The sequence below is a fragment of the Astatotilapia calliptera genome, chromosome 7, assembly GCF_964374335.1.
Source record: "Astatotilapia calliptera chromosome 7, fAstCal68.1, whole genome shotgun sequence".
Taxonomy (NCBI): domain Eukaryota; kingdom Metazoa; phylum Chordata; class Actinopteri; order Cichliformes; family Cichlidae; genus Astatotilapia; species Astatotilapia calliptera.
In genome coordinates this window covers 21001040-21015926 of record NC_137428.1, presented here as the reverse complement: position 1 = coordinate 21015926, position 14887 = coordinate 21001040, and the positions used below count along the sequence as shown (strand labels likewise).

The 14887-nt window shown below is 41.8% G+C and overlaps 2 protein-coding genes and 1 long non-coding RNA gene across 11 annotated transcripts in view; 2 read left to right on the top strand and 1 right to left on the bottom strand.

The window, feature by feature from the left end:
* Nucleotides 1-1962, top strand: part of nedd4l (NEDD4 like E3 ubiquitin protein ligase) — a 41290-nt gene extending 39328 nt beyond the window's left edge. For all 9 annotated transcript variants that reach the window (XM_080304188.1, XM_026173583.2, XM_026173582.2 and 6 more), the window contains one exon: nucleotides 43-1962. In XM_080304188.1, the coding sequence (XP_080160314.1) occupies nucleotides 43-145 (103 nt within the window). In that variant the 3' untranslated portion in view covers nucleotides 146-1962. The remainder of the gene's footprint in view (nucleotides 1-42) is intronic.
* A 1699-nt stretch (nucleotides 1963-3661) lies between these two features.
* LOC113025628 (uncharacterized) lies at nucleotides 3662-4866 on the top strand. Its single transcript, XR_003272822.2, has 2 exons — nucleotides 3662-3844; nucleotides 4333-4866. It is a non-coding gene; the product is annotated as an uncharacterized LOC113025628 (long non-coding RNA).
* A 447-nt stretch (nucleotides 4867-5313) lies between these two features.
* alpk2 (alpha-kinase 2) lies at nucleotides 5314-13611 on the bottom strand. Its single transcript, XM_026173576.2, has 10 exons — nucleotides 11863-13611; nucleotides 9282-10821; nucleotides 9048-9195; nucleotides 8764-8891; nucleotides 8612-8656; nucleotides 8217-8515; nucleotides 6549-6637; nucleotides 6241-6458; nucleotides 6087-6135; nucleotides 5314-5990 (listed from the first exon to the last, which is right to left on the bottom strand). The coding sequence occupies exons 1-10, from the start codon at nucleotides 13609-13611 to the stop codon at nucleotides 5783-5785; spliced, it is 4473 nt and encodes a 1490-aa protein (XP_026029361.2). The 3' UTR covers nucleotides 5314-5782.
* Between the last annotated feature and the right edge of the window lie 1276 nt (nucleotides 13612-14887).

Here is a 14887-nt window from a genome sequence, read left to right as displayed (position 1 = left end):
TAAAATGTTACCTTATTTGTTTTACCTGTTTTTCTTTTCCAGTTTTAACCGCTTGGATCTACCCACCTATGAATCATTTGAAGACCTGAGAGAGAAGCTCCTGATGGCCGTCGAGAACGCGCAGGGCTTCGAGGGAGTCGACTAGAACGGCTCCCTCCAACCGCATCCAACCCGCCAACGATAAGACAAAATGAAACGGGGATGTCAAACCAGCTGCTGTAGCAGTTCTGTGCAAGCATGTTGTACTGTAATGCCTGACTGCGAGCCACCTCCACTGCACGGTGGTTCGAGACTGTACAGCGACTTGTCGAGCCAATATGCCTACGTCTTTATATCTTTTCGGTTTGGGTAGGTCCCTCCTTTTAAGGTGCTGGGGAAAGGAAGGGAGTGTCGCACTGTTTCGAATGCTGAATTCTGTTATCCACAGGCATGAGCAATGAATGACGGGAGCTGGCCCCTGATCCGCTGTTTCTTCCCCCTCTACCCTCGTCCTGTGAAAATCTACAGTGCTGGAAAACACCAATGCATTTCAATAGCTCCTTTATGTACACTATAGCACAGTATTTGCACCGTCTTCTACAGAGGGGTGCTTCGCATGGCCTTAATCTGGCTTCTACATGCACTATTTCTCTAAGAAACTGCAACGGCACTATGATCACAACTCTCTCAAATCCTTAGACCAACACCAGATTACCTTAGGAATGCTAGCCAATCACATTTCAGGAAATTGGCCACGCCCCTCCGTAGAGCCTTGTCTGCACTGTGTGATCAGAGATCACCATGCAGCCTTTTTGTAGAATAATGTTTTCTTTTTTTTTCAGGCACTAATAATGATTCAAAGATGGGGGATGAGTTCCCAGAGATGGGAATTTTTTTTTCTCCTTTAAAAAACAAAAAACAAGCAACGTTTTGTCATCATGGAACATGTTTTCTTTTGAACATTTGGTATAACTCTTCCAGGAAAGTACTCTCAGTGTATTTGTACTGATGAACAATTGTTCTTTACTATATATGCCATGGTGTGTGAAGTGAAAATCTGGCTAGTCTGGGAAATGATGAATCCATATCATTTGTTACAGTGATAGCAAATGTGTTTAATGAAACTGTTTTTATTGTAGTGCTTTGAGAGCAGCATGAAACTGTATCTTGTGTTTGCTACGTAATAATTTGGAAGTGTAATTGATCTTGAAGTTGGGGAGGGAAAACTTAAAATTAAGGGGGGGTAGTTTCTCTGAGACGTCACGATTACATTAATATTCTCATGCCTGTTGCTGTTCATAATGCTGTAAATTGTACTTGAGGGGAGATTTAAAAACAATTTTAAGTTCTTTCATGGTTATATGAATTTATGTATGTATTACATTTAACAGAAGTATTACTGATCAACACTAAAATGAAGCTGTGCGTGTGTGTGCGCGTGGATGTTTGAGAGAAAAGCTGTGATCCCCACTGAATATAAAGCAGCACGTTTCTTACAAAGAAAAGAAGTGTTTTCTTTTTTTCTATCTTGTTTCTCTTTTTCTAACACTATTGAACCTAAAGGGCACTTTATAGATCACTCTGAGGTCATGTCGCCTGTTATGTCTCTTGTCATTTACTTGAATGTGATTTCCCCCTCCCCTCCTCTTATTCAAAGCACTCACTTGGTGCAATATGTGGTCTGTAAATCTGGGCTGCTGCTCCAAAAAGTTGACAGAAATGAAGCTGAGCCTTCACGTCTTTTAATATTCTTTTATCTCTTCCTTTGTCCCCTTTCTCTACATTTCCCTCCCTTCTGTTTCTTCCAGTCTATGATCCCAACACTCAGACTGACTCAGTACAGTTTTGCTTTTGTTGTTTTTGTTGTTTGTTTGTTTTTTTTAAACAAATGAGGGTTAATATCATTTTGTTCACAGTTCGCTGACTTCTGCAACTCTTTGTGGTTCATTTAATTTCAGTCAAATAAAAATCAGACTTCTCACACACTGTGTCGTTTAATCATTCGAGATCAGACTTTCCTTAAAAACGAGGTGGAAGAGCCATGAAACGGACACTGTTTACGGTTTCAATAAAGCCCCTTTGGAGAAATCTGCTCAAGTGCATGAGCATCCTGTAAAGTTAGGATAAATCGTCAGCCAAAAACTTTTGGTTGCTTTCTATAGTTGTGCATATGCTTCTTATAAATATGAAAGGTTGGCATCGTATGACTTAAGTCCTCCATAACACCTGCACGACTCCCTTGAAAATGAAAGTTGAGTGAGTGTATTTTTAACATGTATTCAGAGACTTTGTCTAACTTTATTACTGACTGATCGTTCATAGAAATTTGGGTGGATAAAAATGCACCTATATTTTTATTCCCTATTGTATTTTAACTCATTTGTTGACCTTCCTCAAAAATGACTGACCGTCTCTTAAAGTGTATTAGTTCTGCACTTCTGCCAACTTACTTCACTCACAAGTTTTCAGAAATCTTTGTAATCCCAGATGGAGCGCTGCTGCTGCACCTTTTTCCCCACCTACATTCTCCAATTCTAACTATTTAAATTCAATTTCCAGGTATCTATGCTGCTGCTGCTTTTTTTTTTTTTTTTTTTACAGAAAATTTGTCTGCATTGACAAATATTTGAAAGTTACTACCATCTTTCTCTGTGTGTGCACGTGGGCGGTAAAGGGACCTCAGTTCATTCACACAGGCAATCTAAGAGTTATCAGCTTCAAGGACGAGCAAATAAAAGCCACCCTGCCAGTCCGGGGACATTTTATCAAGCCCTCCTACCCTCAATCTGGTCACAAACAAACCAAAAGCCAACTTTTCTCCTGTAGCTCCTCCTTATAAACGCTTTCACTCACTTAATAATAAATAAAAATCACAGGTGCTATTGAAACAGGTTTGTTTTGTTCTTGTAGGTACACGAACTTTTAATAGATTTGATTTCAGGCTAAACACTTGTTTCTGAGTGAAACACTGGACCCTTCATGTAAAGCTGTTTTCAGTGTCATACAGGCCTTTGTTTACCTGTCAAATTCATGCACGCTGTTATTCTCAGTTTGGTTAAAAAAAAAAAAAAGTATGAATTACATCTAATTACATGTAGGTTTTATATTTCAAAACCTTCAAGCATCCGTTTCAATATAATCTACATTTCTGGCCGTAGTACCAGCCATATCTATAACTCAACTATTGCAGCAAGTTACTTTTTGCTAACTCTTGTGACATTTGCAACTTGTGGGATTCGTGTGGTTTAGCCATTAACTGTTCATTCACCTGGCAGCTATTGCAGATTAAGTTGTGACCCTAGAACTGATGTTTTTGATCATGAATAAACTCTTAGGAACTTTGGTGTTTAAAATTTAGAACATGTGAAACGGCACATGGCATTATGAGTATTTTAGATTCCTACCTCCAACAAAAATAAGAAATTTCATTTCCACCAAACTGCTATCTGTTTGGGAGCAGCACCTGTCTTAAGTTTGTTGTTGCTGAGCTCACAGTGACTTTCAGTGAATCCTGATTAAGGCCCTGAACAGTTGTATTTAAAAAAAAAAAAAAGTCTCCCCTCCACCTTCTACCTCTGGTCAGGGTCGATCAATACTTCCCCCGTAGCTTATCACTAATGTGCAACTGGCTGTTTGTCCAAACTCTGCTCTGTCTACATAAAGACTTGGATGGGACAGCCCTGAACCCAAATGCACCACGGATCACTTCACCAACCTGCAGCTGCGGACGCTCTACTGGACTTAAAACTGGCATTAACAAAGCGACACTGGCATGAGCAGGAAGACCGAGAGTAGAAGAGTAACTGCAGGGAAAAGTGCAACTATTAAGTATAAATGAATCTGGAAAGACCTTTTGAAAATTAAGGTGAGTAGACATTTCCCTCCAATAGGTCTGAAGCTTAATGATTGAACGGTTTAAATTGTAAAGAGCTCGGGACCGTCCCCTGTACCGATTCAGCTCAGATGTGTTTAACATTAAAAGTAGACTGAAAACTCATTCAAGCTCATTTGGCATACAGCCTGACCCAGTCTTTAATTTCTTCATTTTAAAGACGTTAAGGCAAACTTGGTAATTGAGTCTCACATGGGTGTCTTTCTTTGTCTCCTTCACACACACAGCTGCAGTCATCCCTACAATCAGTTGGAGGAGGAGGGGGGGGGGGGAGCGACTAGACTGGACTTTGAACATGCTGAATAAGCCTAGAATATTTACATGACACTATGGCTTTTTTTTTTTTTTTGGCTTCAACATCTGTTTTGGGTTTGGTTTTTTGGCCAAGTATAAACTGCACAATTCACTTAATCTGGATTTTTCTTTCCTGATTTTGCTCTTTCCCCCCTCTGTTTCACCAGGTCACCCATCAATCACTTTGCACCAACAGCGCCTCTGTCTGCAGAAAACCTTGTCCTCCAGAGCTGTGGAGTGTGACAATGGTGTTTGTTTCCTCTTCGTCAAACGCCATTATCACACTAAATAGCTACAGTGTGAAAAGCCCCTCGACGTACCCCTTCACTTTTGGGTTTAAGTGTTGTTGTGTTTGTGGTGTGTGGGTTTTTTTTTTTCTGTTTTTTTTTTCTAAATTTTAATCCTCTTATTAAATCTGTTGTACAAACTGTAAAGCAAGACTGTATATCAGCTGTGCCAATGACTCTGTGCACATTACACCAGGGCAGGAGATGGAAATAGACATTTGGTGTGTTTATGCATCATATGTGATGCTGAGCCTCTGAGTGTGACCCACTTTCTTTTTGGATTCAAGGTGCTAATTTGCTGCTGGAGACCTTAAAACAGACCTTGGTTTACTACTACTGATGCCAGCTTTGTAAATGTAAAGCTTATTGCACATTTGTCTCTGTTTACCATAAATAAAGTGCTTTTGATCTGTTGCTGACAGATGTTCACATTTCACGGATGCCTTCAAGACCAAGCGGTGAACAAACATACGCAGGAATTTGTATTCCTTCTAGTAATGTTGACTCAACATCTTTCACCTGTCCTACCACGCATATGTGAAAGAAATTAAACATTTGCAACCTGAGTGCGATGCCAGCAATGTGGGTCAGGGTCTGAAAGGTAGACGTGAGGAGTGATCAGAGGCATAATGTATAAAGACTGTTTTAGACTGCAGCTGAATAGCTGGAATATTCCTGGGGTCGTAAAGCCTCTCGATGTCAGATGAATGTGGTATTATAGGGTTCACTCTACGTGCCTTTCCCTATACATGCACTGAATGTGGGTAGCTGGAGGACTTTTACACCAAAGCCTAACTTAGAAATGCTGAGAGATGCTCACAACGGCTCACACTTCTACATACATTCAAGTGATACATCAACTTTATGGGTAAAAATGTCTTTGTTTTGTGTCCAGAGTAGGATCATGATGTCATTCTAAATCAGTCACATGAACAAATATAATGTAACATTAAACTGGATACATGTTCATCAATTATTTGCCAGTTTGCAAAGCGAACACACGCACAAAACAAACCCACACCCATTCATACAACCTAACTTAAAGACATTTCCTCTAATCAATCAATAAAAAGTCCATTAATTTAATGAACTAATAGTTTGAAAATATCCCAGGAGTAGAAAAACAAGAAGAAATCGTTGCTCGCTCATCAGTTCATCAACAGTCTCGTCAGCCCCAGCTTGTGCTACATTTGTTACCTTTAAAAAGTTTATAGAAACTGTCCACCAAACTGCAGTATTCAGTCCAAAGTGAATCACGCGAATCACTAAAAAAAGAAAAGGTAACGGATTCAATTCATAATCAAATCCTTAGTCCAGTATTCTCCTCTTGTTATGACTTCCCCTTAACTACTGGCCCAAATGTTTTCTTCTTGGGTGGAGTGGAGCTCTGGGGTTTGGGTTTTGGAGCAGACGCTGGCTTTTTGGCTTTGGGCTGCAGGGATTTGAGACCTAGCATCTCACAGTACACATTACACTGATGCAAGGCCTTAAACTGGTCTATGAAGGAGGTGCCACAGTTTCCTTTGAATCCCTTGTATCTACAAAGAAAATAAATAACATTAAGAGATCAGTTAGTTCAAAATCACAGTTTGCACGTAGAGTATCTTTGGTCACAAAAAAATGTACATACTCACCCTTTCTTACAGGTGGCTATTCCCACATCAGTAAGCTTCATGCCAACTCCTGAAAAGCAACAAATCACATAGGTGTTTAGATTTCTAACCTGCAAAGAAATAGTTCCCACAAAAAACATATTTTAAAATTTTTTATTTTAATTGTTTCCCTGACCTTGCATGTCAGTAACCAGCAGGTTGCCGTCGGTTTTTTGGTAAACCCAATGCTGGAAAGCACAGCATTTCTGTCCTGCCTCTGAATCACGCCTCATCAGGTTGATCTCTTTGCCATCCTTGACTGAATATTTAACAAAGTTCCCGATTAGCTCCTCTTCCAGCGTGGCGTAGGGGATGTCATTCGACGGACGGTGAATCAGGTAGATGGGAATTATCCTGGTGAATGCCCCAAAAAAAGTGTATCCGGTTAAAAGCGAATTAATGTAGTGAAGAAATTATAACGAGCTTATCAAACGTGTCACTCACTCTGGGATGTCTCCGAAGGCTTCAGTGGACTGAGCAGCAGAAGTGTAAGCTTTGATGTACTCTCTTGCTGTGTTCTGGACCTGGCATTCCTGCAGACCATTAAAAATAAATAAAATAATAAAATGAAACAGAATGAAGTGAACTGAATCAATTGGTGAGAATTTTATCTTTTAATCCAACTTTTAACACACATACAAAGAAAAAAATTGCAGTATGTTCTGTAGAACAGCATACTGTCTATTACAGACACTTTGGAGTTGTAAAATAAGAATACTATCATTATGATGCATGTAGTTGAAGACAAAAGTAAAACTTCCTTTGTAGTCTGGTAAAAGAGCACTTTTGATCTTTCCTTTATGGCTTATAGATGTTATAAAAGTGTGCTGTTTAACTTTCGTTAAGGCTTAAAGTTTACAATATTGAGAGAATGGCCACTTTGAGTGACAGGTATGTGCTAAATACGCCATTAGCTGTCAAATACTGTGGTGTACTGGGGCTTAACTGCAGTTAAAGCTGGCCCAAGAGGTCTAGCAGCTTAAAACAATTGTTTTAAGCTGCTAGACCACACACCAGCACATTTAAATGGGCTAGTGCTACCTAGCATGTCTCCCTCACAGTCAAGAGTCACTTCAGTCTCCAAAAAAAAAAAAAAGATAGCAACAACCATAAAGCTAATCATATATAGACTGTGTATAAAATGTAACTGAGTTCCTGTTATGAAGATTCACCCTGAGCTTTAACACTGTCACTACCTTACTGTTTTGAAACTGGACACAATTAGTCCAAATTAGGTTTTGCAGTCAGATATCTAACGATAACTAACTTGGCCACCATAGTGGACGTGTGACAGTGTAGAGTCACATCTCTAAGGCCCCAGCCACACTTAAGAATGGTCTAAAAGCATAGGGGAACCGCGGGTCATTAGGGAAAAACAGGTATGCTCCAACCAGCTGGTGAGTGGTTGCTCAGATTGATAGCCCCAGTAACAAAGGCTTAGAGATTAGTCGGTGAGCTCCTAACAACCACAGCTGCTAGAGAGAAAATGTGTTCACCAGTCAGTTGACAGAAACCTTCTTTTGACTGATTCGATCGCTGGCTGATTGCTACGGTTCTAACATGATAACATGGAAGATGCTAACATGTCTGCAAACATGCCAACTGCAGCACTGAGACACAACGTTTACTTTGATTCTGGTTCATGTTGTACTTTCTCAAGGTTTGCCACTGCATGGCTAGAGCTTAGCAAGTGTTTGCAGACAAGTCAGTGTCTTCCATGCAAACCACAGGTGACTGCACCAATATGCTAACAACCAAAGCAATCACAAGGAGGTTTTTGGTGCAGTGTCATCTTTCCAACAGCCACCAACCCCTCCCCATGCACCCTCTCTAATGAGGTGCAATTACCTTAAAATATGATCTGCTTTGTCCTCTTTTTTGACTCTAATGGAGACCGTAATTTCCAAAATTAGCCTCATGTTTTACTTTGTAAAATTAAAAATTAAAAGTAAATTGAAAGTAAAATTGAAACTAGTGACAGAGGCTAGATATCATCAGGAGAGTTAGCGAGGGCGTAGTGAGCTAAGGGCTGTTTTCCTACAGTCTTCTATAATCTCATAATTACTCCTTGAGCCATGAAGAATTACTACACACTAATTGTGATATTCGTACCTCCACAGCCAAGGTGAAGTTCTTCTGAACAAGCTCGTCATTGTTCTTGGTCCCATAGCTGATAGCATTGTGCACTTTGAGCACACAGGAGTGACCTGGCAGTAACAGGGGTATCTGACCCGCATGCAGCTTGGTCCGGAAAGCCCGCCGATGCATGCCCTCCCCAAAGTATTCCTTCTCGGTGATCATACTGATAGGATGGCTGTCTCCAAAGTATTGATCGGATAAGAAATCGTCTTTGAACAAGAGTCTGGAGAAATGGGCGTCCTCTTCTTCACTGCTAACCTCAACAGGGTCAGCTGGGGAGGAAAAAAATATAGACACAATATTACATCTAGGGTCTTCTTTTTAAAGCTCAGCTGTATAAAGTAACATGCTCCTAAATCTTAACTCACATGAAATGGTTTTTGGAGCCAGGGGGATGACAACCTCACTGAGCACTGTGAAATAACAGGGAAAATAAAAAATGTAGTTTTCATTTATATACATCATGTAAACATTTTAAACATTTTCACTTTCAAAAATGAGCTAAATTTTTTTTTGTTACCTTCATATGTGAGCAGGTAGTCCAAGCTGACTGAGCCATATAAGCTGCTGAGCTGGCAGAGGTACTTGCCCAGATCTTTGTGAGAAGCATTGCTGATGGTCAGGGTCACTCTGCTCTCATCCCCTGCACTTCAGACAAAGGGACAGTGTTACTCAGTAGAAGAAAACAGACACGCCCTGTGGGTTGCAAAGCAGCTTGCAGATACAAAGCAGCTGCAGGGAAGCTAAACCAGCTCGGTAGGACATTATTATTGCTAAAAATGACATAAAAGTCATATGAATTACCTTCTTTTCATCTCAGCCAGGACAGTACCCTCTCTGCTCCAGGTCACAGTGTAGGCCGAGGTTACAGCAGCAAACTGACACCACAGGCACAGACTCTGGGGGTCACCACTCACGGGCACTGCCTGTATAGGCTTCACCACCTTGGGCTCTGCAGATATTATGATAGGCTTTAATAATGCCATGTGAACTATGTGTTTCCATGCAGAGGACTAGCTGTTTAATCAATTCCCGTACCTTCCTTGGGTGGAATCCTCTGTTTGACCACTTCACTGTACGCCTTCTTACGAGTTCCTCCAACATCAGTCTTGAGCTCAGCTTCCTTTCCTTTTGCTGACACATCTGACTTTGGTAGTTTAGACTCCAAAATGCTCACAATCTTCCCAAACTTATCCTCTGACAGACGTCGCCTTTTAACCACATCATCATTCAGAGGACTTGTAAAGTTCTTTGGCTGGTGGCCCTTATCGTCTGTGGGATGTGGAGGTTGTTCTCCCTCTGACGCTTTAGCCTCAGATTGCTGCTGGGACTTTATTTCGGCTACATCTGGCTGTTCGCTTTCCTTTTGAGCTTTGCCAGCTTTGGCACCCAACTTAGATTCGAACAGCTCGATTCTTCCTTTTGCAGTCTTTGATTTTGCTCCATTCTCCACTTCAGCCAGTGGCTCCCCCGGCGCTGTATTCTGACCATGTTTCTTTTTCTTCTTGCTGTGTGGCTTGCTTGTTGCCTTCTCGGTTACACCTGTCTCAATAACCAATGTAGCCTCCTTGGCCTCAAGTCCAGATTGACTGTTCTCACTGCTATGATTTTCTCCAATAGTAGGGTGAGTTTCTTGCTGGTTGGAGGTCTGCTGAGCAGAAACACGGTGACATTTGCTTTCCTGTTTTTTGGAAGGTTGGGTGAAATGATGATGACCGGCCGATTTATCCTTTTTGGATCGTGTTTTTCCCTCTGAGGTGTTCTTGTGGGTTTTGTGAGGCATCTTTTCAGTCTTTTTATGAGTCAGATCAGTCTTCTCCGATTTAATAGCTTTGGGTTTTACGGGCTTGGAGACAAATGGATCATAAATATCTAAAGTGATGCATGCAATGTGTTTCTCTTTTGAAATGAAGAGATTTTCAGCGTGGATAGGGATGAAGTTTTCTAGTTCCCTATTGAAGTCATCAATCTCCTCAAATATTGTCTTTCTAGAAAAGAAAGAGTCTATAGTGTCACTAGTTTTCAAGTCTTGTAGTCCTTCTGGTGAAGATCTCTCAGCAGTCTTTGTTGTATTCTGCTTTTCATGAATCAACTCCTCACCGCCTTCCAGAGATGTTTTGTTAGTAATTCCATCCGGGGTTGGCAAGACAGCACTCTGTCTTACTTGATTGCAACTGTTGTTATTGAGAGAGCCTTTCAAACAAATCTGATCACCTTCCAAACTGCTGCTTGTCCTACAGTTGAGGGAAGGGCCAATACTGACCGGAGCTAAGGGCATAATAAATGTGGGACTGTCCCTCTGCGCCTCCACCTGATGTGCTCTATCAAGGTCTGGCAACGTGCCAATAGACACGCAGTTGTCCGCATTAAAATGCAGGCCAGGTTGTGTGTCTCCACCTGGCACGTTTGAGTTTGTCAGAGCGTCCGCGGTGAGGACACTAAAATCAGTTATTGATTTGTTTTCATCCCTATTGACTTCTGATCGCCCACAGCTCAGTTTAGCTTCTGGCTCAGCCACTGAGCCCAGCTGGACAAGCCTGTGTTCATCTGTCACTTCACACAGTCTATCTCCAACAGGCTGATAGAGAAAAGGACAAAGAACAACAAAGTGTTAAACTGAGAATTAAAAAAAGTTCTCTTTCAGTTTCCTTTATGGTTGCACATAGACAAACACAGAACACTGTAACAGTGCTGTTAATATACTGCCTTAGGGTTCAGTATCAGGCAATTACACTAAAGACTGATCAGATATTTGTTATTTTAGCACGTACCTTTCTATAGAGCCAAAAATCAGACGTTTATAAAACACCATGCTTCTATACCCAATCCACCAGTCCATATGTCCTGCATGCAACTGGAACCCTGACTGTCAGTGTTAAAGACTGTACCTCCAGCTGCAATTGCACCTCTAAGTCAACCAAAAGCAGTCTCCTGGCCCCAAGACCCTGTCAGGGTCCTGATCGTGGCTTTTTAAAGGAGATGTGGTGGAAATGGGTGTGTCAAAGGGTGCGTACAAATAGAGAGAGGGCAATGGAGGGTCGTGTTTCAGTTTTCAGCTGTGCTCTCCTCTCACCCTGACACGCCAAGGATGCATGCTATTATCACTGGACTCTCAGCTATTATTAGGTGCCATTTCTGTCAATCCAAAGTTTTCCTCTTAGGCACTCATTTTTCCCTCAGCACCCACAGCTGTCAGTCTTTGAGGTTGGGAGCCAAACGACTTATCCAATCAAGGCTGTGGGTGCAAGGACTTGGTTGCAAACTGAATGGCTCCAATCCAAAGCAAGCCGACAATGCTCGCGAGCCTGGTGTGTGGTGACATATGTGGATTTTATATTCAGCGCAACTCATGACTGGCTTAGTGATATTAGAGGTATGACAACGCCGACAAGGACAAGAGCAGGAATGTTTTTTAACTTTGTGCCTGTGTTTCTAAAGGGCATGACTGATTTGTCTGCTGGCCAACGATGCTGTTGGCCATCATGCAAACAGACAGACTGGAAAGAGTTGCACACATCCCCCAAGCACGACTGCAAAATATTCTGTAATAGTTCATGTTTTCACTTCATACTGATCACAAACTTTTACCTCTCAAGTGTTCAAAGATCTATCATCTTACCTCCTTGGTTATTAAATCTGTAGGAGGGTCCAAATCTGTATCTTCTATTATGCTCAGTACGACTGGGGTTTTTTCATCGATGATGAAATGTTCTGTGTCCTGGGACTCTGCACATTCATCAAACGGAGAGAGGTCCAGATCAGCAGAAGTAGATCCAGGCATCAGTGTAACCACAGTTGCATCTGCTGTGTTTTCTCCTGAAGAGGCCACCGTTGTACCAGGTGCACCTCTGGATGGGGAACACTTGTCTCCCTGTGTGGTGGGTGTTGGATCGCAGAAGGATTCAGCCCCCTCTGTGTGATGGGGTTCAAGTCCTGTAGAGTCGAGGTACAAAGAGAGACAGCCTTGCCCAGAGTGGATGGAGCTCTCTGAGATGTTTTGTGCACTTAGAGGTTGATCCTGCACGCCCATTTGTGCCTTAGCTGTTGTTTCTAGATTGTGTCCTTCTTTCACAGTCTCTGCTTCTGTATGAGTATTTACCTCTGATAGAGCCTGTGTCAATGCATCTATTTCAGCCCCTATTTCTGAAAAGGCTGATGTGAAGTCCTCAGATGGAGCTACAATGATCCCAGTCCAATCTGAGAGTGCACTTGCCCAGCTGTCTACTGATGACCACCTCTCAATTGGTGGCCCCCAACCTTTGGTGTCATCGCCCGTCCAGCCAATCCCCTTGCTACCTTCAGGGTTGTAATGTGAAACCTGTGTCTCTCTTGGGGAACACGACAAGTGACTGGCAGGAGAGAGAGCTTCTTGGATCACAGAGTGATGCAAAACATCCCGATCTTCTGTATCATCACCAGCCAGATACTGATGTGCGTCCTGCCAGACCTCCATAGGGCTGTTGCCGCGCTGCGGGGTTGCTCCAGTGACCTCTGCTTCTCCTTCTCTCTCATCATTTAGAAACATAAAGTATTCCTCACAAGCATCTACAGCAGGTGTTCTTAGCCCCAAGTGTTCACTCACATCTGGCTCATTATTCTCTGTGGATTGTTCCTCACAAGAGCTGTGATGACATCCTGTCACGTCTGATGAATCACACATCAGTACATGTTTATCACAGTCACGGTTCACTTGTTCCACACTTGTTTGTGATAATGGCTGGTATTCAGAACATTTAATCTCACCGGGAGCTATACTTGGGCTTACAATGAAGTCCTGCGTGTCACTTTCAAAGATATAAAGATCTGACAAAGGCGCTACAGCCATATCGCTATCTGAACTGTCTGACTGAGGTGATAACGACCTAAATAATGGAGGTTTGTTTTCAGAGCTGAAATTGGGACTGGAGTAGGGGACAGTGACAGACTGCTCCATCAAACCTTCAAGTGTGAGTGACACAGCCCCAAAAGATTCAGGTGGAGTATGTCCTTCCATGAGAAGAGATGAAGCAGATTCAGACTGAGGTAAAATGAGGTCCTGACAGAGTTGACGTATTAGAGGTGATTTCCTTCCTGACTGGCTCAAACAGCGCTGAACCCTGGAATTGTCATCCGTTGGTGGAGCCTCTGAGGAAAGCGAAAACTGCTCTGATACATTTTGGATGGACGATAAAGACTTTAGGCTGTGTGGGTCTGCAGAAACATGTGGATGTGTGGATTTATCAGTGGTGTCTGAAAGACAGTGCGCAGTCTCTGTTCCAGACAGCTTGTCTACTGAGGGGCTGTGCATAACCGAGTCAAAATCCACAGTCTGACTGTCTGTCAGAGCCGGCTGACTTTGGCTGTCTGCGCAAGGAAGTGACGCGTCCATGGGGACTTCTAGTCGAGCGTCTCGGGGAGGTTGTCAAAAAAACTGACAGCAACATGAGGCCGACAAAGTTTTGTGTACAGTGACAGATTTGTTGCACCTTCTGTCATTATTCCATCCCAGAGTACATTTGGATCCTTGTTTATCTAATTCAGTATCTGCAAAGTGACACATGAGGTTAGCATAAAATTCAAATAAATAAACAGTTAAAATGCAAAGATGTGAAAGAGAATCTCTGGCTTGAGTCTTAAGTTTGAATTTACTTCCCTGAAGTATCTGAAGCAAAAGCTACTATCTCCTTTCAGCTGTCAGTTTGCATTTTGCTTATCTAAGCAGCAGGAGATGTTTCATTCAGAGGCATGTTGCATCTATTTCAAGGACGTTTAAGACACACTTGACATATCTTATCAACGGGAAGCCATCCTGCCATTACTTCTTTGCTGATAAAGAAGTCTGCCTCGTGATGCTTTTCTTGTTGCCAGTGGAAGATTGTGCTTTCTAAAGTCTATTTTCTTGAATAGTCAAGTGGTGGTGAAATGTGCATTGACTACATTATCAATATACTATTTATTTGACGAACCAAAAGGTGCAAAGTTGGGATTCTTTGTGAAAACAAAAAAAGTTAATTAAAAATGTAATGATTGTTGCTAACCTGATACCTGATGTTCCTGAAGCTACAGGGAAGGTACCATCTCTGGTCTATATCTATTATCATTATTGCTATAGTATAGTTAGTTAAGCCCCTTCACATTCATCTTAATTTCAATTTCAGTTGTACAGCAATACCTCACTGTTATTTTTCAGACTACAGCAGCAATTATTTGGTGTCTCTACGTGACTTTAGCATCGTTAAAATGCCATTGCAGACAATCCGACACACGTGCAGCGGGCAATATATGAAGTGTTGATGGTGGAGACTTTAAATCATGCACACTGATATACAAGATTTCTGGAGGGGAGGTCGTGGCACAGACACTGGAAAAATACCAGAACATCTTTACCCGTGACCTGCATTTATCACATTCATTCCTGCTGCACGGAAGGACACGTCGCACAGCCCTCCACCTCAGATGTTTACTATGAAATTCAAATCCTACCTACTCTGAGTTTATTGACAAACTTATATTTGAAACTGATTTCACAATGATTTTAGACAGAAAAAAAAATCAATGTAAAAAATCACCAACATCATTTTTCTGTATCACAATAAAGCCAGTTAATTTGATGAATGACCTTAATACCAACCAAAGTAAATTGAATTTTTTCTTGTGTCATGTCG

Bases quoted from the DNA above. Each gene is read 5' to 3' on its own strand.
- alpk2 (XM_026173576.2), bottom strand. From the start codon at position 13,611: ATGGACGCGTCACTTCCTTGCGCAGACAGCCAAAGTCAGCCGGCTCTG. The intron at 9,196-9,281 runs GTACGGGAATTG...TAATATCTGCAG, and splicing joins GAGGATTCCACCCAAGGAAG to AGCCCAAGGTGGTGAAGCCT. The intron at 5,991-6,086 runs GTGAGTATGTAC...TTTTCTTTGTAG, and splicing joins ATAGCCACCTGTAAGAAAGG to ATACAAGGGATTCAAAGGAA.